At 53.5% G+C, this 22,724-nt stretch overlaps 1 protein-coding gene across 1 annotated transcript in view; it reads left to right on the top strand.

Annotated features, from left to right (window-relative positions):
* Positions 1–22,724, top strand: part of CFAP77 (cilia and flagella associated protein 77) — a 131,409-nt gene extending 108,685 nt beyond the window's left edge. Inside the window, exon 6 of the mRNA XM_015083495.3 lies at positions 20,181–22,724. Within this exon, the coding sequence (XP_014938981.3) occupies positions 20,181–20,303 (123 nt within the window). The 3' untranslated portion in view covers positions 20,304–22,724. The remainder of the gene's footprint in view (positions 1–20,180) is intronic.

The following is a 22,724-nucleotide window of genomic DNA, read 5'->3' as shown; positions in this document are numbered from 1 at the left end:
ACAGTGCCAATACCCCCTGACATTACATAGCCATTCAGTCACTAAAGTATGAACAAATTGACTATGTTTTCATCTGGCTTTTGGTTTCAGCCCCACTGCTTTAGAATAATGGCCCAAGCTATTAAGCTAACAGTTTGATTTACAAGCCCTCGTGCTCTGGATGCTGGGATCAGACTCCGCTCTTTGTGGAAGACTAACCTTGCCTCGGGTCTCCTGGGCCCCTGGCTCCCTAATAGAACCGGAGACGGCGGGGGGAAAAAGATCAGCAGTCAGCCAAGCAGTGACACCCGGAGATGCAGCTGATTAGTGAAAGCTGCTGAATCTAAGAAAAGGATTTTCTTTCCCACCTTTAAGCTCCCTTACAAATCATAGCCGGCTGGAAAGTTAACTCTCTGTTAAACCCCCGGAGCGGGCTCCGAGCCTGTCCACCCGGCTGCCACTTCCTCTCCAGAGGGCTCCACACGGCCAACTAAAGATGAGCCCGTCTCCGGACAGGTGTGTCCAGCCCCGAGGTCCCTCTTTCCAGACCCAGGAAGGGCCGATGCCAGCTCTCCTGTCCCTCCCCGTGGCCCCTGCGCCAGGGACGTATTTTAAGAATCCGGTCGCTCCGTTTCATTGGAAGAAGAATCAACGCCTGTTGTGGTGTAGGGCACCGGGCACAGGGACGGGATGTGTCACGCGTGGAAACAGGGCTATAGGAAGCGTGATGCAGAGGTCCTGGTGCAGCTGACATCTCTCCCCTAAATACAGATGCCCCCGTTATAAGCCAGATCAGTGTGCAGAATAGAGAAGAGAGAGAGGCTTAATTGGTTTTACATTAGCCGGCACCTTGGAGGGACAGAAGTCTTAGGCACCTGCTCATAGGTGACATCGCCACTCAATGCTGGCAAGTCACAAAGAGCCAGAGCTGAAGACTCTGGGGATGGGGGACAAGAGGAAAGGGATTGGGGCCCTGGAGCATCAGGACGAGTCTGGGTGCCCTGGCCACAGAGGGAGACGTCAGGCGTCTATGTGGGGGCCCTGAGAAGTGGGAGCTGGCACTTCTAACCGCACTAGCCCTGCAACCTGGGGACCCCCAGCCCGACTGTCCCCTTAACACTTCCGGTGCCTGGGAACTGTGAGTTCACTACAGAAAGCTCCTCTCCCTGACGGTGGGGGGGGGGGGGGGGAACATTTCCAATTTTGTGTTGAAAGTCAACCAGGGGGCGCCTGGGTGGCTCAGTCGGTTAAGCGTCTGACTTCGACTCAGGTCATGATCTCGTGGTCCGTGAGTTCGAGCCCCACGTCGGGCTCTGTGCTGACAGCTCGGAGCCTGGAGCCTGCTTCCGATTCTGTGTCTCCCTCTCTCTCTGCCCCTTCCCTGCTCGTGCTCTCTCTCTCTCTCTCTCTCTCTCTCTCTCTCAAAAATAAACAAACATTTTTGGGCGTGCCTGGGTGTCTCAGTCAGTTATGCGTCCAACTTCAGCCTGGGTCATGATCTTGCGATCTGTGAGTTCAAGCCCCACGTCGGGCTCTGTGCTGACAGCTCAGAACCTGGAGCCTGCTTCCGATTCTGTGTCTCCCTCTCTCTCTGCCTCTCCCCAGCTGGTGCTCTGTCTCTCTCTCTCTCTCAAAAATAAACATTTAAAAAAAAATTTTTTTTTAAAAGGAAGTCAACCAGAAAATCGACCAGTTTGTTTTGGCATCATATATATATTTCTAACCTCTAGAGATAGCTAGAACCTCATCTTGAATTTGGGGAGTCGATGGGACCTTGGGGGTCTCCAATTTCTTCTTCCAGCTCATCCCCAAGAGAACAATTCCTGCTGATCTAAAGAGACTCTCCCGACTTGAGCAGGAGTTGGGGCTCATCTCTGAGTGCCTCATTTCCAAGTGTCCCCACCCATCAGCCTCTGTCACTGGGCCCCCGAGCCATCACCATGATGGGATCCAAAGCCATCTAGCACTGGCCAGCAGAAGGTGCCAGCAATAAACAGTGCTAGATGATTTGCCTGGGTAAACTCAGGGTTCATCCAAACTGAGCTTTGTCAAAAGTGTGGCCAAGACGAACCAAGAGGCTGGCATCCTTGCATCTAAAAGCCACAGGCAAATAAACACGCCCCCACCCCCCAGCCACCGCCCCGATGTCCTTCAGGGTTGCAAAGCCCACTGGCGTCAGAGAGCTTGTGTTGGGGAAAGTTAAGAGGATGGGGTGTTTCCTGGCTTCTTCCCTTCCTCTCCTCAAAGAGGTCCCAGGAAATGACGCATTAGATCACGCAAAAGAAGGTAGGTAGTGTGACCCGGGGCCAGCAGCTGGGCAAGCAGGGGGACGTGCGTCCAAGATGTTCCTCGGAGGCGGCGTTCCCAAAGGCAGTGACAATGACCACACCCACGGCTTGAGGAACAGTCTCATTTCCTGGAGATGCTCCCAATAACTCTCTGTGGCCCAGAAGAGCCGTGCTGTCTCAGAGGTGAGGGGACGGAGGCGTGGGGGCCTAAAGTCATGGGCCCCGGGTCCACCAATAATGAGTGGCAGAGTGGGGTCTTGGCCCTCCGGCCGGCTGCCCCAGGCCGCAGGCCTTGGTAGAGCCAATAAATACTACTGACCTAAAACCGAGGTCGGAGGCCAGTTGGGGGCTAAATGCAGGACCCGGGAAGGAGAATGAAGAGTGGTCAGGAACTCAGGTTTTATGGGTGTCCAGAGGGTCGTGGCCATAGCCCTGCTCTGGCTGATTTAAGCTCTTGCAATAAACAAAACTTCCCACTGCCCTGAAAGCCTTTAGACCTTGATAAAACCCCTGAGCATCTTTTAAATTGCAGTTTGGCCCCAAGGCCAAAAAGGAAAGAGGCCATTGATCGCTGGCTTGCCTTATGAAAAGGCGTGAGGCAGAGAGGGAACCTGGCGGGAGGGCTGAGTCTGTGGGCTCCCCTGCCTCGAGCTGGCCTCCGCTTCTGCACCTGTAAAGTGGGCGTAGTAACGGAGGGCAGGTGCAGTCATGCGTGTAGACCGCTTGGCATGAGCTTGGCCAGGGGATGGGCGGGCTTTGGCGTCCTGTCCTATAGACACGCAGGTCTCAAACTTGGCTGTGTCTGGGGTCCTCTGAGGAGGGCTCTAAAATGCAGATTCCAGGGCTCCACCCAGGAGCCAATCTAGTGGGTTTGGGGTAGCCTCCAAGCCTGCCTTTTCAGCAAGCAGATCCTGAAGTTCCCTGGGTCAATGTCACCTGCTTTGCACAGGGATGTTTAAAGCCTGTATTTACTAGGGCTGATGGGTGCATATCCATATGTCTGCTACGAAGCATGCTGGGGCCTTCCAAAGGAAACATGCCTGTGGGAGGCAGGTTCTTGTCTGTTAAACAGCCCTGAGGATTATGAACTTCTGTCTTAATCTGCACAGGCTGCTAGAACAAAATACCATAGACTGGTTGGCTTAAATAGCAGACATTTATTTCTCTCAGTTCTGACAGCTGCACGTCTGAGATCAGGATGCCAGCACGGCCGGGTTCTGGTGGGACCGTCCCTGGCTTGCAGAAGGCACTGCCCCCCTGCCCCCACCCGCCCGTGTCCTCACTCGTGAACTTGAACTGCCTTTCTCCATATTTGTGAGATTGTGGTTACAGACGTCCATCGGTATCACTGGAATCCTTTTTAAAACAAATTTTTTTAATGTTTATTTATTTTTGAGAGAGAGAGAGTGTGTGAGCTGGGAAAGGGGCAGAAAGGGAGACACAGACTCTGAAGCAGGCTCCAGGCTCTGAGCTGACAGCACAGAGCCTGACGCGGGGCTCGAACTCATAAGCTGTGAGATCATGACCTGAGCCAAAGTCGGACGCTTAACTGACGGAGCCACCCAGGCGCCCCCACTCGAATCCTTTAATGCAAGAATCGATGTGACTGTGCCCTGCGTGGCAGTTTCCGGAAAACACCACGGTCAGCTTTGTAGACTGCTAATAATGGTAATAACAGCAGCAGCCACTGTGTCTCGAGTGCTTACTCTGTGTGCCACGCACTGTGCCAGGGGCTTGGCAATGACCCCATGGGATGGGGGGTAGGACTCTGCATTGTCTTCAGAAAGTCTCTGCTTTATGCAACTCTTGAATGCCTTATTTCACATCCTGCACAATTAACTCATTAGGCCCCTGGAAATCACTTGGGAGGAGACAAGGTACAGACATCGAAGAAAATGAGTCACCCTTTCTACTTGGCAAAGCAGATGGAGAGGTTCTCTAGAATGCCTGAATCTCAGATGCATTTCTAGCGGCTCTGTTACCTTATTTCAGGCTCCTAATCCATCCATCCATCCATCCATCCATTTATCCATCTGTCCATCCATCCATCTGTCCATCCATCCATCCATCTGTCCATCCATCCATCCATCCATCCATCTGTTCATCCATCCATCCATCCATTCATCCATTCGTTCGTCCATCCATCCATCCATCCATCCATCCATCCATCTGTCCATCTGTTCATCCATCCACCCGTCCATCCGTCCATCCATCCATCCATCCATCTGTCCGTCCATCCATCCATCCATCCATCTGTTCATCCATCCATCTGTCCATCCATTCATCCATTCGTCCACCCATCCATCCATCCATCCATCCGTCCATCTGTCCATCCGTTCATCCATCCATCCATCCATCCGTCCGTCCGTCCGTCCACCTAACCATCTAGCCCAGATTTGTTCAATGTCCATGGGGTACCCCTAGCAGTTGAGTTACCTCAAGACCTTTGAAGTCTCCTGTTTGTTGCTATTTCCCCAGAACAGGGTCCAGAATATGGTATAACATCCTCACTGTTTAGCTGGGGACACTTAACTCTAATTCCTATTTATGAACGGATAGGGTCAGCCTCATCCACCACAGGAAGGTTCTGTTTCTTCTTAAGGGTCACCTCAAAAAATCTTCCTGCTCATCATGCCAATAAGGGAAAAGGGAAAAGACACGAGACCTCACCAGGAGCACCCCCACCCAATGGGCCATGGACACCAAACATCTGAGTGTGTCCCCAGCTTCCCTGGCAGAAACGCACGAGTCGTTCAACAGCCTATATGAATAAGCGATAAGGCACTCACTGACGGGCACTGTACGGATGGCTCAGCAAAGGACTTAATTTGCAACCAAGTGCAAAATCAAAGACTCTGTCAACCGAGGAACCGCGCGCCCGGATAACCACCTTGCACTACCTGAGAAAGCGTCGTCAGGTAAATTTCCAGAGAAAGTAATTAAGGAATCCCCATTGTCTAAAATCAGCCGCAAAATTTGGAGCTCTGGAATTTGACGCTCGCTGGGGATCTGGTGTCTCCTCCCAGCCTGATCCGTCATCAAAACGAACAGGGGAGGTTTAAGGGGGGGGATCGGCTGGTGTGCTCCCCCCTCGCTCTCCCGAAGACGCCCCTCCAGCACCTCGTGTTCCTGCAGGCGTCCTCTTGTCGGAGGAGTGGTATGCAGCAAATGAGGTCACCGCTTGTGGGACGGGGGTGAGATTAATACACAGATCTGTAGACCTCTCTGAAATCTGCAAGCACCAATTAATATTTATCAAGTACCCATGGCGTCCACGATACCAGGCATCAGCATGCAGAACATACAGTCCCTGGCATCGGGGAGTCTACACTCCGATTCAAAAGCTACACACAGATGGATGGCCCACGTGCTTGGAGGCCCCCCACCCTGGTGGGACAGCCCATTGTGAGTGTGCGTTAATATTTATAGCGAGTGGCCTCTTCTGACGGAGGTGATCTCGAATTTTCGTCCAGGCACAGCCCGCTGGCCTCCCCGAAGTGGCTGGGTGTGGCGTTTGGGGGGGGGGGTCCGCTCACAGACTCCCTCCAAGGGTCTCAGCAACACGCCTCCTTCTCTAAGTCCCTCCTTGCCTCTTACTTGAGCTTGAAGACGGGTCTGCCATGACTGTCCAGACCGTACCCTTGGAGGTTTCTGAGCTTCTGAGCGCAGAGAGTGGGCTAAGCAGCCACCCGACGGAATACCCCATCTCCCGTTGGCAGCTGGACGCCCCACGGCCGCCTCCCCAGAGAGCGGCACCGGGCAGCGTCCCATCATCCAGGCTCTGAAAAGAAGAGCCCCCCCCTCCCCCGCCCCCCGCTCCCCGCCAGCTCCACCTGTCACGACGTCTGTTGACAACCCCATTTGAAAACGGCCGGCACCGCGGCCGTGAAGGCTCGTTCTGTCTCCCATTCGCTCCTTCCCCAGCCCAGTTTTGAAAGGCGAAGATTCTGGGAGGCACACGCACCCGCCTCCCCCCTCCACCCCCCTGCAGGCCCCGTCACGGAGGGAGAGAGGCGGCAGCCTGGGTGAGCGGGGCTGATGGGCCTCCTCACCTGGCCCCACGGTGCACCGCCTCCAATTAAATCAAAATGGCTTGTTTTTAATGGTCTTTTACACTGACAAGTGGGCGATCATTTTGGGCCCACTAGCTGTCAGGGAGCGGAGGCAAATCCTCGGTTGATAATGCCCAATGCTTCCAATTAGGAGCCGGGGCCGCTCCTGGCGTGCTAACGATTCCCCAGCCGCCCCCCAGGCCCCTTTGGCGCTGGTGTTTCTTCCTGCCTGTTCCGCCGCAAATTACTGACACAAAACGGAAGGCCCCGCGTCTCCTCTGCCACGCCAGGCCGGGCCCTGTTGGGCTTAATGAGCCGATGGAAGTTTCGTGGCTCCGGCGCTAAATTCTTTTCTTGTTTGACAGCTGCTCGGCTAAGGCGAGTGTTGACCTTATAAAAGATTTAGTGTTTCTCATTATTTTCTGTCAAGCTTCACAAGTGATGGCTCTGCGGTTATCATTTGCATCCTGGGTGTGTGTGTGTGCGTGTGTGTGCGTGTGTGTGCTGGATGGGGGCTCCAGGGTGCAGACGGGGAACGGGAAGGGGTCCTTGTCTCCCTGCCTCGCATCTGGCTCCCACACGACAGCTTCTAGGGCGACACTCTTCCGGGGCTGAGCCGTTTCAAAGAGAAGCCGAGATGACGGGTGGCTCGAACCAAGGCTCCCGGGCCTCCCCGGGTGGGGCCTCCGTGGGGACCGGCCGACTCCCACGGCCAGGAAGTGCCAGGCAAAGGGAGGATGTGAGCCGGACTCACTGCTGGGGACAGTGTTCGGGCCACACCTGAGGGTTCATCGAGAGGAACTCACTCCTCCCTTAGTGGCCCGTGTAAGGCCATCGCCTGCAAGCTTCCTCCCCTGGCTTTGCATCCTACATAAGGATTTGATGGTTTTTAAAAGCAGAACCGCTAAGAAAAAGGGGCACGTATCACTCCCCCGATGTGACAACGGTGGCATTGGTCAGTCCTTACTGTGATTCTGTGCCCGTGCTGCGCTGGGGCTGCCCCAAACTAACAAGACTCAGGGGGGTCCGTGCCGTCTCCTTTGCCAGGCTCCTGCTGGCCTCCCCACCCGTCCCTGTCAGTCTCCACGCTCTCCCCTCGCTCACGGACCCCCTGGCCAACCCAGGTGCGGGTGACCCGCGGGGACCTGGAAAGGGAGACAGAGTTAAGGGCAGGCGAGCGCCTGGCTGGCTTCTCCTGTGGATTCTGAGTCTTTATTTGTCTCCAATAGAGGCGACCCTCTTGTCATCTCTTAGAACAAAAACGTGGCGCCCTCTCCCTCTTGTGACCACGGCAGACCTTGCCAACTGGTCCCTGCACACTTTTACACCAGCCGCGGTTCGGCCTGAGCAGAACAGCCACCATCGGTCTGAGCTGATACGATATGTGAAGTGAAACCTCCTCACCATCCCTGCCTTAGCGCGGCCGTGCAAACAAACTGCTGAGTATTCAGAAAGTCCTCCTCTTCTCGTGCTAGGCTGCTACGGTATATATACAAGAGGAAATAAACGATAACCCACCAAAGGAGAACAGATAAATTGGGCATCATCAGGACATCGCCACAACTTTGTTGGTCCAAACGATACTCGGTACAAAGACAACCCACAGGATAGGAGCAAATATTTGCAAATCCCATCTCTGATACAGGACTTGTACCTATGAATGTAAATATGACCCTTACAACTCAGTAATGAAAAGATAAATAATCTAGTCAAAAAATTTTTTAAATTTTTTTAGTGTTTATCTATTTTTGAGAGAGAGACAGAGCTTAACTGATTGAGACACCCAGGCGCCCCCCCCCCATTTTTTTAAAATGTCTACTTATTTTTGAGAGAGAGACAGAGTGTGAGCAGGGGAGGGGCAGAGAGAGAGGGAGACACAGAATCCGAAGCAGGCTCCGGGCTCCGAGCTGTCAGCACAGAGCTCAACGCGGGGCTCGAACTCACGAACTGTGAAATCATGACATTGGATGTTCAACCGACTGAGCCGCCCAGATGCCCCTATATTAAATACAATGTTAAAAAAATTTTTTTAACGTTTATTTATTATGGAGAGACAGACAGAGACAGAGTGTGAGCAGGGGAGGGGCAGAGAGAGAGGGAGACACAGAATCCCAAGCAGGCTCCAGGCTCCGAGCTGTCAGCACAGAGCCCGACGCGGGGCTCGAACCCACAAACGGTGAGACCGTGACCTGAGCTGAAGTCGGACGCTCAACTGACGGAGCCACCCAGACGCCCCATTATAATCGAATTTTAAATGGCCGAAGGACTGTATAGACATTCCTCCCAAGAAGATACGCAGATGGCCAATAAGCACATGAGGGATGTCCAACATCGAGAGGCATCAGGGAAACGCAGATCAAACCTCAGTGGGACACTGCTTGTGTCCCAGCAGCTAGGACGGCTGCGATAAAAACAAAGCAAACACAGACAGTAACAAGTGTTGGCGAAGATGCGAAGAAATCGGAACCCTCCTACGCCGCTGGTGAGAATAAAATGGTACAGCCACTTCGGAAAGCCCAGTGGGAAGTTCCTCCAAAGGCTAGCGTTCCCACATGTCCCCCCCCACCGCCTCCCCACCCAGCGATTCCACTGCCAATTATCTCGCCAAGAGACAGGAAAACGTGTCCACGTAACAACCCGTACGTGCATGTTCACAGCGTGGTATTATTCATATGAGCTGTATGATCCGTGAATTATATCTCAATAAAGCTCTTTCAAAAAAAAAAAAAAAAAGGTCAGGCCACTTGAAAGACAGGAGTAGCACACGAGTCAGATGAGTGTCCATTGCCAGATGCCATCTTTGGAGGCCGGAGCAGGACGCTCATTGGCTGTCATGAAAGGGCCTCAGAGAGGGAAGGAGGTCTGTTCTCAGTTCCCCCGATGGTCCAATATGACTCCCACTTCCCTGAAGCCCATGAAACTTAGAAGCTGAAGAAGCAGACGTGGGAGCTGACCTGGAGGTTTTCGGGGAGTTCAGCCCCACACCCCACCGTGGTGTTACCTTGTCCCTTAGCCACCAGCGTCCGGCGAAAAGATTCATCGGCCAACTTTGGTCGCAGCCGTTGACTGGTTGACTTGCCTCCGCAAGTCCTCGTAAGTGCTCTAGAAATACTGGTATGACTTCTGGAAAAAGCAGGCCGATTCTCCTTCTCAAAGGCAGGCGTGCTGGTCTTTCCGTCGGCGCCAGGAAGTCCCAAAGCGCCCCAGAGTCAGTGGAGGAAGACCGGGATCCCCCCCGCCCCTGCCCCGCCCAGTCCCTCCCTCACCTGGCGTGGTGATTCCTCGAGGTGCCACGCTAGACCTTGCGGGGAGGCGGGAAGTTTGTTTCCTAAGCCTGAGCTTGGATGTTCTTTGAAAACACAGCATGTGTCAGCAGGGAGGGTCAGGCCCTGTGTCCTTGCTCCGTCTATTTTTGGACCACGGAGAAATTAGAACCGGTAGCAGAATAACAACTTAGGGGACCAGATGTCTCAGGAGAGACTGTCACCCTCGTTAATTACTTAAGCTACGAACCGTCTACATCAGAGTTTGGGGCTCAGCCTGCTGGCCAATGATGTCCTGCACGGATCTGTGTTCAACGGGGGCCTCTGACCTCCAGCTGCCCTGAACTTGACAGAAATTACTGACCTGGGACTGATCCATAATTTTCAAGGGCCCCTCATTAGAGGAGACAGCCCCTCAATCTTTTAAAGCCAAACCTCTCTCCCAGTCTCCTGAGTGGTTGCCACTTAAAAAAAAAACAAAAAGCAAACAACAACAACAACAAACCAATCCCCCACCAAAACTAAACTAAGATTTCTATAGCTGCTTTTTTTTTTCTCTTAGCTCTTCGGCAGATTTTATTATTGTTATTATATATTTTTTAATCTGGCTATTTTTTTTTTTCAGATCCTGGCTTTTGCCTTCTCAGCCCCCACACTTGGCCCCCAGACTTCGCCCCCAGACTTGGCCCTGGCAGGCTTGGTGTCCAGTTGGGGGACTATCGTGTGGCTAATGAGAGGGAACTGGAAAGTCAGGTGGCCCAGCTGCCCCTTTCAGTAGGACCGTGTCCAGGGCCTGGGCTGAGCCAGGGCACCTGCCCAGCGGCAGGTTAGTCCCTCCCGGCCGCCCGGTGCGCATGCACACACCCTCCACACGCCACTGGTGTGGTGTCACAAAGGACAGCAGGGTCCATCCGTCTCTCTGCCATAAAGAGTCCCATGTCGCGGCTGCCCCATGCCCTCCTCTGGCAGAGGCCTGACGCGGAGGGAGAAGACAGAAAGGAGACTGGGAAAGACAGAAGGCAAAACGCTTCTCGCTCTTTTTAGCGTGTGGGTTAAAGCTGGTCCACCCGCCGAAGGCTGGTGTCACCAGGCAAAACGACCACATCTTTCCTCCTTGGGTCCTGGAGGTCTTGTAGGCACTGAGATGACTGTGCCCAGTGAGCGGGATGAGTCAAACGCGGGGAGAGTCCGCACAAGCCAAAGTCACAAACCACTGGCTGGGAAACTTCATTTGGCCACAAAACTCATGATTCAGATGGAATCATGCAAATCTCCAGCAAATAAATCTCGTAAAACAGAGTAACTCTTTCCCAGCTGTGCGTCGAGGGAGGAGCCCCCGCTCGCCTGCCTCCCTCGCCCCCGGGTCCCCTCTGCAAAAGGCAGTTTCAAAAGCCCGCCTTGTGTCTTCACATTAAAAAGAGGAAAAGGCAATAATTCCTTTCAGGTGAAACTGACGCCCTCTCAGCTTCCTTCCCTGATCCCAGTCCCGACCCTCCCAAAGGCCGTGCTGGGCATGACTTCCAGGCACTTCCGTCTTCCAGCTCTGCTTCATACACGTGCTTGCACCACACGGGGGTCTCTTGTAGGTTTTAAGTCTTTCAAAAAGGGCGTCTGGGTGGCTCAGTTGGTTGAGCATCCGACTTGATTTCCGCTCAGGTCATGATCTCTCGGTTCACGGGTTTGAGTCCTACATCGGACCCTGTGCTGACAGCACTGAGCCTGCTTGGGATTCTCTCTCTCTCTCTCTCTCTCTCTCTCTCTGCCCCTCCCCGACTCTCTCTCTCTCTTTTTCTCTCTCTCTCAAAAATAAACGTTAAGTTTTTTTAAAATCATTCATAGGAACGGCATCACACGTATGTTCTATTCTGTAAATGAAACTTTCTTTCCCCTGCAACATTATTTTTGAGATTTATACCTGTTGACTCAGACAGACCTCGAGCGGCGTTGTCCCCTGGAACTTTCTGTGATGATGGCCATGTGATCCATCAGTAGCCACTGGCCACGTGGGGTTATTGAGCGCTCGGAATGTGCTTTAGTACGACAAAGGGGCTGAATTTTTCATTTCATTCCATTTTAGCTACTTCGGATTTACATAGCTGCATGTGGCTCGTGGCCACCATGTTGGACGCGGCCACTCTGGGGTGGTCAGGTTAACTGATGCAGAGCGTTCGACTGTGTGAACTGACCGGCTTTGGTTCATCCAGTCCCCACGGATGCACATGCAGTTGTTTCTAATACTTTTTATCCTGAATCCTACGATGAGGATTCTTGTATACTCGTCTCTCGGGGGGCATTTTTGAAAGTTTCTAAACACGGACTCTGGTTCATAGAGGGCCCGCAAGCCCAGCCTTTCCAGGTAATGCCAAACCCTCTCGAACGATTGTGCCGCTTAACGCCCTTGCTAGCGGTCTAAGAAAGTTCCCACTTCTAACGTCAGGCTCATTACCATTATCACCAGTGGGATGGGCAGGAAATGGCATTTTCCTTACTTCCTGATCACAAACATTAGTTTGAGCTGGTTTCCTGTGTTTGCTGGCCTTCACATCTCCCCTCCGCGAACGGCCCGTTCATTTCTTCTTCCTGATTTTTGATCGCCGTGGGAGGGCAACACACTTTCACCTGCCTTATTCTTCGAGTCTCTGCCTGTATGTTATCCCCTCAGGAAGCCTTCTGTGGCCCCAAAGTGCGAGTTTGATTGCCTGAATTATGAGCTCTTACAAATCTGGTACTTCCGGGGCACCTGGCTGGCTCGGTTAGTGGAGCGTGAAACTCTTGACCTCAGGGTTGTGGGTTCGAGCCCCATGTCGGGTTTGAGATTACTTAAAAAAAAATCTGTAAAAAAAAAAAAAAAGAAAGAAAGAAAAGAAAAACAAATCTGGTACTTATTTTAGTACTCAACACAACCCTAATTGAGTAATTAGTTGTGTGATTATATTTTTATTACTGTTTCCTGGGTCCACCGTAGCAGAGGCTTTCTGAATTCTTCCAGTCTCCTGGTGCCTAGCACAGAGTCTGGTACCTAGTGGATACTCAAATAACAAGTAGATAAACAAAAGCACTGGGGCCCCTGGGTGGCTCAGTCGGTTGGGCGTCCGATTTCGGCTCAGGTCATGATCTCCAGCGTGGGTTCGAGCCCCGCGTCGGGCTCTGTGCTGAGAGCTCAGAGCCTGGAGACTGCTTCGGATTCTGTGTCTCCCTCTCTCTCTGCCTCTCTCTCTCTCTCTCTCTCAAAAATAAATAAACATAAAAATAAATTAAAAAAAAAAAAAAAGGACAATGGCCACGTCTTGTCCCCCAACCCAGATCACGTGGGCACCTGCTCCATAATGGCGATGCATCATTCTGCCAAGGGATTTTCTGTTGAAAATAGATCGTGCTTTTCAGGGAAGCACGAAAAGTAAAAACTAAACACATACAAAGGGTCTGATTCATGCAAATTACCTTAGCACCAAAGAAAATGAAGTTAGAAATCAGTCACAAATGGAACTAATACAATCGCCTGGCAATTTAAAAAGCACACTTATAAATAACTAAAAGACCAAAGAAGAAACCCAAACGGAAATTTGATAGAAATTAGATGAAAAGAGAGCCGAACAAAAATAAATACACTCAAAACTCGAAAGCGAGACGAGATCAAAGTCAATTTAGAGGGCAAAGGCATTGCTCATGCTAGTTATATAAACGGTAAAGAGTGAAAGGTAATTAGCTAGCAGATGATTCTAGATGCTAAGAAGAGAAGAACGGAGGGACCGGCCTCAAAGAAGGAATCGTGAAGTCTTGTGCAAAATTCACAAAGTGGTCAAGGTACAATTAAGGGTATGAATCAAAAGAAAAGCTGCTTCCAAGAAAGTGTGCGGGAGGAGCACAGATGCTTTCTCCTGCAGTGGGAGACGGAACCTGGGGATCCGGATTCCCCGGGGGCCAAGTAGGGCCGCAGGCGGCAGGGGGTGGGCTCACGAAAGGGTGACGGGCTGGCTGCCGGGCTCGAGCTGGGCCGAGAACCAGAGAATCTCTTGCCCACCTTGGGGCCTAGATTTTTCATCTGTGCGGTTGGAGTCCGTGAGGTCCAAGGCCTCTTCCAACTCTGAGTTTCTGGGAATCTTTTGTTCCAGTTTGGTTGCAGAGAGTCAAAAAATATCAGCCGGGGAGGGGATTAGGATTCTTAGGACCAGCGGCGAACGCTAATCTCTTTTGAGATCTGATGGCTGTTCAGCTCCCCTGCCTCTTGTCTCCCAGCCGGGTTGATTTGCTTTCATTTCCTGCGATTTGCCCAAACTCTCCCCATCGCAGGGCTCTGGCAGGCTCCCACCTTTGCGGACTTTCTCCCTTCCTCTTCCCCTGCCCAGCCCCCTCATCTTCTCTAGAAAGGCCTTCCTGCCCCCCAGCTGGAGTTAAGTCCCCATCCACAGCCCTGTTAAATTGCCATAAAGCACGCGTCGTGTTTTTAGTGGCTGCCTCGCACGCCGTCTTGCGAGGTCCACGGGGGCAAGTGCCGTGGCCTGTGTCACTCACCGGCATATCCCCAGGAGTACTGCACGGTGGAGGTGTCCAGTCCCAACGCTATCTAGATGCTGCCCGTTCAAACAGGACCAGAGCCTCGGCCAGCCAGGGTAGAGCTGCCCCCGCCCGCCCTGCTCCTGGGGCCGCCCGCAGGCTGTGGCGCTCACCTCTTATTTACCTGCATGGACCCCAGAGTGACTCAGCCCCATTCAGCCAAAGCTGTCTCCTGCCAAAGCCGCTACAATTTCTTACCTCCGGGCGGAGGCAGACCGCAGATGGCTTAATTTAGAAGCATCTCCGAAGGAATTCCTTGCTCTCTACTCTTCATCCTGCGACTCCAGGGGTCTGTGGGGTCGTGACCACACATGGCTTGAGGCCTGACTTGTAATTAGGCTCCTCGTCTCTGGCTGAGCTGCTATTTTAGGAGAGGAGAGTGTGTGTGCCTGTGGGAGAGGAGCCACAACGTTCCCAGCCGTGACTCACTTGACTCGTTTCTTGAGCGTTTGTTAAAGAGGGAGTGGAGTCTGTCCAGGAAGACCGGGGCCAGATTCCCACAGCTCTGGCTTCGTTCTGTGCGACCAGGAGCAAGCGACTTAACCTTTCTGGGCCTCCATTTTCCCATCTGTAAGATGGAGACAGGGTCTGGATGTTCTGGGGCTCATATGAAATCCAAGCGCTGTGCCTGGCAAAGAGCAAGTCTGTTAGGGCACTGCTGAAGGGTCCATTCGCGGGGAACAGGACAGAGTCCGCAGAGGGACACCCGCTTCCTGGCATTCTGAGAGCTGGACCTCTCCTCTCCGTGGACTCCTGGGTTCTGCGGGGGGATTGGGGATTTCAAGGGATCTGGTTTCCCCTCTCCTTCTAAGGACCCATCCCACGTTGGGGGCAAGCTTTTGCTTGAGTTAGCCTTTGAGAGAGCCCATCAGACCCAACCACCACGAATCTCCTTTGGTTTTCACCTTGGAGACCAAGGCCAGGATGCATATCTGCCCTTCTACCCCTGCTCACACCATTTCCCCTACACCTCCCTTCCCATCATCCCGACCCCTTGGGCCACATTCAAGGCCCACCTGGCCCGAGGAGGCTTCTCTGACCACCTGAGGCCAGGTGAACCCGGCCCACTTCTTTCATTCGCTCACTCGTTCATTTGCGCACCCTTCCAGCTTTGTTTCAACATGGCCCCATGCTAGGCACGGGGTGGGGGGGGGGGTCTTGAACAGGATAGATGCAGAGCCCGCCTCAGGGCTCCAGGGCTGGGCGCTAGCTTGAGCTCCCCTATCTTGGACAGCTTAACTCCACAAGGTTCCAGCTGGAATGGGAATTCACGGATATCAGAGACTTCATGCGGCACACAGTGTGGCCGAAAACATAATGGGTGCCAGAATGCGCACGATCGGTCACTGGGCTGAGGCTCCCACGCCCAAAATACCCCTTCAGAAAACCAAAGGGAATGCCAAAGTACAAAAGGTGTGCATCTTCCCTGGCACCTAGTAGGTACTTAATCCATAGTTTTGAGATGAATGGATGAATGATCGTTTCTTTCTCACCAAAGTTTCTAAGTAAGAGGAGACTGGCAAAAAGGAAATTTCTTCCACGGGTCTCTTTTGTCTCTGTGCTGGTTTTAACCTGATTGTCTCTAAGCTGAGCAGCTCCTTGGGGCTGGATCCTTCTGCCATCTCCTCAGAAGATGAGAGTGAGTGCTGAGCCTGCTGCCACCAACACCAAATCAACACCACCCACCATCAACACCACCCATCATCAGCACCACCATCAACACCACCCACCATCAGCACCACTCACCATCAACATCACCCACCATCAACACCAAATCAACACCACCCACCATCAACACCACCCATCATCAGCACCACCATCAACACCACCCACCATCAGCACCACTCACCATCAACATCACCCACCATCAACACCAAATCAACACCACCCACCATCAACACCACCCATCATCAGCACCACCGTCAACACCACCCACCATCAGCACCACTCACCATCGACATCACCCACCATCAACACCAAATCAACACCACCCACCATCAACACCACCCATCATCAGCACCACCATCAACACCACCCACCATCAGCACCACTCACCATCAACATCACCCACCATCAACACCAAATCAACACCACCCACCATCAACACCACCCATCATCAGCACCACCATCAACACCACCCACCATCAGCACCACTCACCATCGACATCACCCACCATCAACACCAAATCAACACCACCTACCATTAATACCATCCACCATCAATACTATGCACCATCAACACTACCCACATCAGCACGACCCGTCGTCAACACTACCCACTGTCAACACCACCCACCATCAACACCAAATCAACACCACCTATCATCAACACCACCCACCCCCAACACTACCCACCATCAACACCAAATTCACTACCACTCATCAAATGCCATCAGCACCATCTACCATTCCCGCCTATTGAGCTGCCCAGAGAACTGGCTTGGAGGTGGTCTTCATTTCCTGAGGCTGCCATAACAGACTACCACAAACGTGGCGGTTTAAACAATAGAAATTTATTCTCTGGCAGTTCTGGAGGCCTGAAATCCAAAATCAAGATTTAAGCATGGCTGCATTCCCACCAGTCATGGAAGAAGGACGTCGTGGGCAAGGAAGAAGGCTTCCTTGCCTCTTGCAGCTCTAGGTGGCTCCTGTCATCCCTGAGCTGTGGCGATAACTTCAGAGGGTTTCACACGGCCCTCTACTCCGTATCTATGTCTCTTGTCTCAAGCATCCTTGTCATTGGAATCAGAACCTTCTTGAGTAATTCAGGATGTTCTCATCTTGAGATCCTTAAAGTAATTACATCTGCAAAGACCTTTTTTTTTTTTACAAATCAGATCACATCCACAGATTCCAGTGGTGGACATATCTTTTTTGGGGGGCTGTGGGGGGCTGCACGGAAAGAGCAGAGATGTGGGCTATGGAGTTCCACTTCCCTGTCAAGAGCCATTGGTGGCTGGCCACCAAGGAGGACACTATTGCCACTCTGAATGCTACAGGAGACCGCGGACACCTAAGAGTCCCAGCCGGCTGGGCCTCTGAATCAGCCAAGGTGCCCATGACGCCTCTGGAGACCCAGAGTGCCAGCCTTCCTGAGCATCCCTGGCTGCCTTCTTGCAAAGCATGGGTGTCAGGAAAATCATGTCACCGTGTAAAAATCAAGCCATCCCTTGCCCAGAAGGGGCACAAAGGTGCACCTCGGAAGCCTTTTGTTTGTTGGCTATGTTCCTCCTCCATAAAGTGCGGGGTCTTCTCTCTTCCCGATAACGTTTGCGTGGCCACTTGGTGGCTTTTCTGAACCTGGAGATGGAGCTGAGAACCAGATCGTGGTTTGATTGATCGAAACGAGTTGAGCACAGGTATTGAGCCCCGGGGCCAGGCATGCATCAGGTGCCTGTGGCGCCTCCGGCTCTGCCTGGGTTCCAAGAGTCCCGGATGATCTTGATGCACGTCCAAGAAACTCACAACTTGAGGCTGGGGCTGCCCTGGCTCCCAGAAGCGCTGCCCCAGACGGTCCACAGGGTCCGCAAATCTTGAAGTGACGACCCACACCATCGTGTGTGTTAGGACTTGGGGCATTTTTCTCCCCAGGGAGAGGGCCCATGGCTTCCTGCAGAGTCTCCAAAGGGGTCTACCTGCCTGAGAATGAAGAACATGGTTTCTGTCTTGCACTAACAACTAAATCAACCCGCCACCAGCTGACTTTTATGAGCTCCTAACGAGCGTCTGTAACCCCCTACTCCCTTTCAACCTCATGAGCGAGTTGTGGGGGGAGGGGACACCCAGACACAGCGCGAGCTGTGGCTGCTGCAGAATTTCCTAGAAAGAATCCACAACTTAGTGCCCCGGGCGGTGGGGGTGGGGTGGAGACTAGAACAGTGTCTCCGACACCAATTCCCTGTGCACCCAACCCTGGACAAACTGCTCTGGGCCTCAGTCCCCTCGTCTGTAAAATGATGGACACCGTCTGCTTGGATCCCATTGGGCCCTCAGGTACCCTGATGGCGGGCACACAGCCCCTGGACCTGAGGCCAGACAGCCCACAGTAAGGGTCTGGCTGACCCTGAGGGGTGGCCCAGACCCTGGATCGGGGGAGCCTGGCGGTGTCCCAGAGCAAGGCGGCAGATCAGGCTGCAGGGGACCAGGAGGTCACATCAGCCTTGCACCTGGGCTCAGTAGAGGCATCACCCGGCTCTCTGCCATCAGGCAACCAGTTGGGCCACAAGCTCTGGTTAAGGGTCATGACTTTTCCCGGGGGTGGGGAGGTCCCAGGCCTCTGTGTTCCCAGACGGGCATCACCATATGGGTCCCCAAGCCCAGAGACTCCTTCCAAGCTCCTCCTTGTTATCTACTGCCTTTTACTATCTTATCCTTTCCCCGTCTTTCCTTTCCCTCACCTTTCCACTCTGAAAGCCTGCCCGCGGCACTGGGGCTTAGCTACCCACCCCAGAGGGTGGCCCCGGGCCTGGATTCTTGACAAGAATGGGTCCCGCTTCGTCATCCTGAAGAGTCTTCAGCTGCTCCCACAAACCCAAAGGGAACTCTTGCCATCCTCGTCCCCTTGTGAGCTGGGGCTCCCGTGGGCCTGGGTGCCAGTGCGCATGCTGTCCCCTTAGCCTGGGAAACCCTTGCTCGCCCTTCCAGCCTCCCCTTCACGTCTCTTCCGGGGCGGGGGCGGGGGGTGGGGGGAAGTCCTGACTCCCGTTGAGGGCTGAGCTCATGCTGTCTGTGCTCACTGCACACCCCTGCCTGCCTGTCTCAGTTCTAATGAAACAGCTGCATAATTATTGCCGCTGTCTGCTCCTCCCTGAGTGGACAGAAAAATCCCTCTTGTTTCCTGCTGTATCCCCAGTGCCTGGCACAGAGCACGTATTTATTTACTCAATAAATATGTGTTGCATGAATGCGTGAGAGGAGGAAAGAAGGAAGGGAGGGAGGCAGGAAGAAAGGAAGGAGAAGGAAGGAAGGAAAGGGAAGGAAGGGAGGAAGGGAGGGAGGGAGGAAGAAGGAAGGGGCACAAAACCTTCCTACCCTGGGCCTCCTATAGGTTATCCTAAAGGGGAAATGCCGTTTTAGGGGGGGTTTCTTGCTATTGGAGGTGACATAACAGACCCAGGAGACAGGAGGGGTTTTCGCCCACCACCCTTTCTTGAGAAGGAAGGGCAGACTGGAATACTGACTGCATAACATTGTAGCCGAAGAGACGCTGGTTGGATCCGTGTCTCAAGTTTCCTCCAGAAGGGTGGCATTCTTGAACTCTGGTTCTGGTACTATTATCTCCTTGGGCGGCTGCCCCCTGGCAGGCCGTGCTTGGAGTGGACCCCCAGGAAGGAGCACTGACTGGGCCAGAAGGTACCCCCTGGAGAGGGCGGGTTGTTTGGGGGTTTTCATGGTGGAAAATCAGCAGATGAAGGGCGGTGCAGGCTGTTGGGTCCCACTGCACGGGGACTCCAGTCGTCAGGTGATATTTATCTCACACACACACACACACACACACACACACACACATCTGCCCCGGCAACGAGTTGGACAGAAGGAAACATGCTGGGGGGCGCCTGGGGGGGCTCAGTCAGTTAAGCGTCTGACTCTTGATTTCAGCTCAGTGCATGACCTCATAGTTCGTGAGTTCGAGCCCTGCATCGGGCTCTGCGCTGACAGCGTGGAAACTGCTTGGGATTCTCCCTCCCCACCCCCTTCTCTGTCCCTCCCCTGCTTGCACTCTCTCTCAAAATAAATAAGTAAACTTAAAAATTCAAAAAGAAAGAAAGCAAGAAAGAAAGAAGGAAGGAAGGAAGGAAGAAAGAAAGAAAGAAAGAAAGAGAAAGAAAGAAGAAAGAGAAAGAAAGCAAGCCTGCCTTCTGTCCGTGGCCCGTCACCCCCTCAGTGCCACGGTGCTCACAGCCCAGCACTTCCTCCTTACATCTTCCCCTCACAGATGACTTGTGTTCTGGCTCTAAGATAGAAGCGGGGGGTGGGCAAGGAGAGGACGGGAGCCCCTGGGAGGAGCCTCATGCCTGCTGACCCGCTCTCCCTTCTAACCACAGGTGCCCCCCCATCTTGATACTTTCTTCACCGAGGCGGACCGCCAGAGAGCAATCAAAGCCCACCAGGAAGAGCACGCGGTGCGCCAGGGGACCCTGCGGATGGGCAACTACACCCACCCCTAAAGCCTTCTTGACACGGTAGAAAACTCCCGGAAGGACTCACCTTCCTCGCCCCAGCTCGCCTTAGACTCCCCCCACCCCCCGCCATTTTTACGTGGCTTCTGCTTTGGCAAGGACCTCAGACTCAGGTCGTAGGTGGCCAATCCTTCTCAGGTCAGCCAATACTTAACTCACCCCACCCCCAACCCTCAACCTAGGGATTCCCCCTCCTCCAGGAACCCGCCCACCCTCGGTTCTCGAGCCCTCACCTGATAAGCCCGAATGGCAAGGCAGATGTTAGACCCCGAGCTAAGGGTCGGTTCGTACGCTCTGCCCATTGAGCGTTAAGAACAACCTGTGTATTTCCTGCAGAAAGTGTGACAGTAACGTGCTTGAAAAGCCCTCATTTCATATTCTGAACACGAGTGCAACTGTTCTTTGGGGGATGCCTGGTGTCTCACCATGCCGGTATTATCTCTCTGGGGCCCCTGGCGGTGAATGGGAAGACCCCTTGCTCCTGACTCAGGGCGTCCCCGCGACGCCCTCCATGCCGGGGACCTGTCAATCACACACACAGGCCAACACAGACTTCTCTAGCCAGGCCGGCCTTGGAAGGGCAACCCCGGCCCAAAGGAGACAGGCTTCCGGGCCACTAGGTGGGCTGACGATGCACAGGCTTGAGGACTCCTGAGTTCGGCCAAACTCCCGCGTGCTCCTGACCCCAATCTCTCCGCGTGTTCTTGCCTTCTCCCCACATATCGTACATCGGTCTATTTTAAATGAAAAGTGCTATTTGTCCCCCTCCCGCCGTATCTTTATTTGAAAACCAGTAAGCCAGTAGCAAGGACCAGCGTCACCCTCTTCTGACGGCGTTCTGACCCGGACGTTCTTCGAGGCACATTACCTTCTCTGACGCGTCCCCGCCGTGTCTGTACGAAGCCGGGCACATCCTCGAGGTTTTAAATCCCTTTTCTCGTCTGAAAATTCCAACGACTCTTCTTCTTCAGCCCAGAGCTCTCCCCAGGATCTCAGACTCACTTACCCAACTACCCGCTTGACGTCTCCACTCAAGCGTCTGCTGTTCGGCGCAAACCAACACAGACGAGACAGAGCGCTTGACTTCCCTTTCTCCTCACCAAACTTGTTTCTCCCTCTGTTTTTCCCTTCTCCTGGGTGACACCACCGTCGACCTGCTGGAGCATCCTCTCCCACCTCGAGTCTAGCAAGCAGCCCGTCAACGCCTCTTCCCAAACATCCCAACCCCTCCCCTCCCAACCATATTCTCCACAGAGTAGCCCCTTACCATTCCAGCAGCTTCCGTTGCTCTCGTAGGAACCTCCACACCCCTCACCCGGCCCACGGCCCTTGCTCCTGCCTTATGCTTTCTGTCTGCTTCCACTTCTCCCTGGAACACCTGGGCCCCCGACTGTCACCTGCCCATCGCTTCCTGTCATCCAGATCTTAGCGCCAACATCAAGTCCCCTGCGCAAAAGGTCTTCCGCGAAACAGCCACCAGTAAAACTCACACCGGCTTGTTTTACTCCTTACAAAACAACGACGCCTTGTTCACTGCCGGTCTCTCCTCTAGCAGGGATGTGGCGTGGGATCGGGGACCTAAGATCCCAGGGGCCCGACATACGGTAAGTGCCCGTGATATCCGTGGAAGGACTCCCCGCAGGAATGTCCACTATGGCTCACGTGCCCTGCAGGCCGAGTGCTGGGCAGGGAGGGACATCCAAGTCTGGTGTTGATGAGTCTGACTGCATTTCTCGATCAGCCCTCCCCACCCCACACATGCGTCCCAATTCCATACAAATCCCACACATACTAACACCACTCAGGAACCTGGCCCAGCCAGGGCCTTGTCAGACCCCAACCTACTCCAAGGGCCAGAAGTCTTCCTCCCACCGCACGAGTCCGAGAGGAACAAGCATCCCCACTGATTTTGGCCAAAGCCACCCTGAAGCCTTGTGACCCCACAGGGAGCAGCGAGCCTGGTGTGGGAGCACAAGAGAGCCCGCGGGACCCGGCCACTGAGCCGGCCGCCATCGCACGTGGCCGAGAGCGTGAGACCTGGCCTCCTCAACTAATTCCTGTGTGGCCTCGACCAAGTGTCTCAACCTCTCTATGCCTCGTCTGTGAGGCAGGACAGTGTAGGACATCTCCTCGAGCTAGATAACGATTAAAGAATGTGTACAGCATGACTAACTCACTGTTAAGTCTGGCACTTTTAAGCAATAGATTAATGTGAATTATCTTATTACTAAAGCACAGGGGCGCCTGAGGGACTCAGTCGGTTAAGCATCAGACTTCAGCTCGGGCCATGATCTCATAGTTCGTGGGTTGGAGCCCCACATCGGGTTCTGCACTGACAGCTCAGAGCCTGGAGCCTGCTTCGGATTCTGGGTCTCCCTCTCTCTCTGTCCCTCCCCCGCTTGTGTTCAT

Source organism: Acinonyx jubatus, chromosome D4 (genome assembly GCF_027475565.1).
Source record: "Acinonyx jubatus isolate Ajub_Pintada_27869175 chromosome D4, VMU_Ajub_asm_v1.0, whole genome shotgun sequence".
Lineage (NCBI taxonomy): Eukaryota > Metazoa > Chordata > Mammalia > Carnivora > Felidae > Acinonyx > Acinonyx jubatus.
This window is presented reverse-complemented; position numbering and strand designations above follow the sequence as displayed.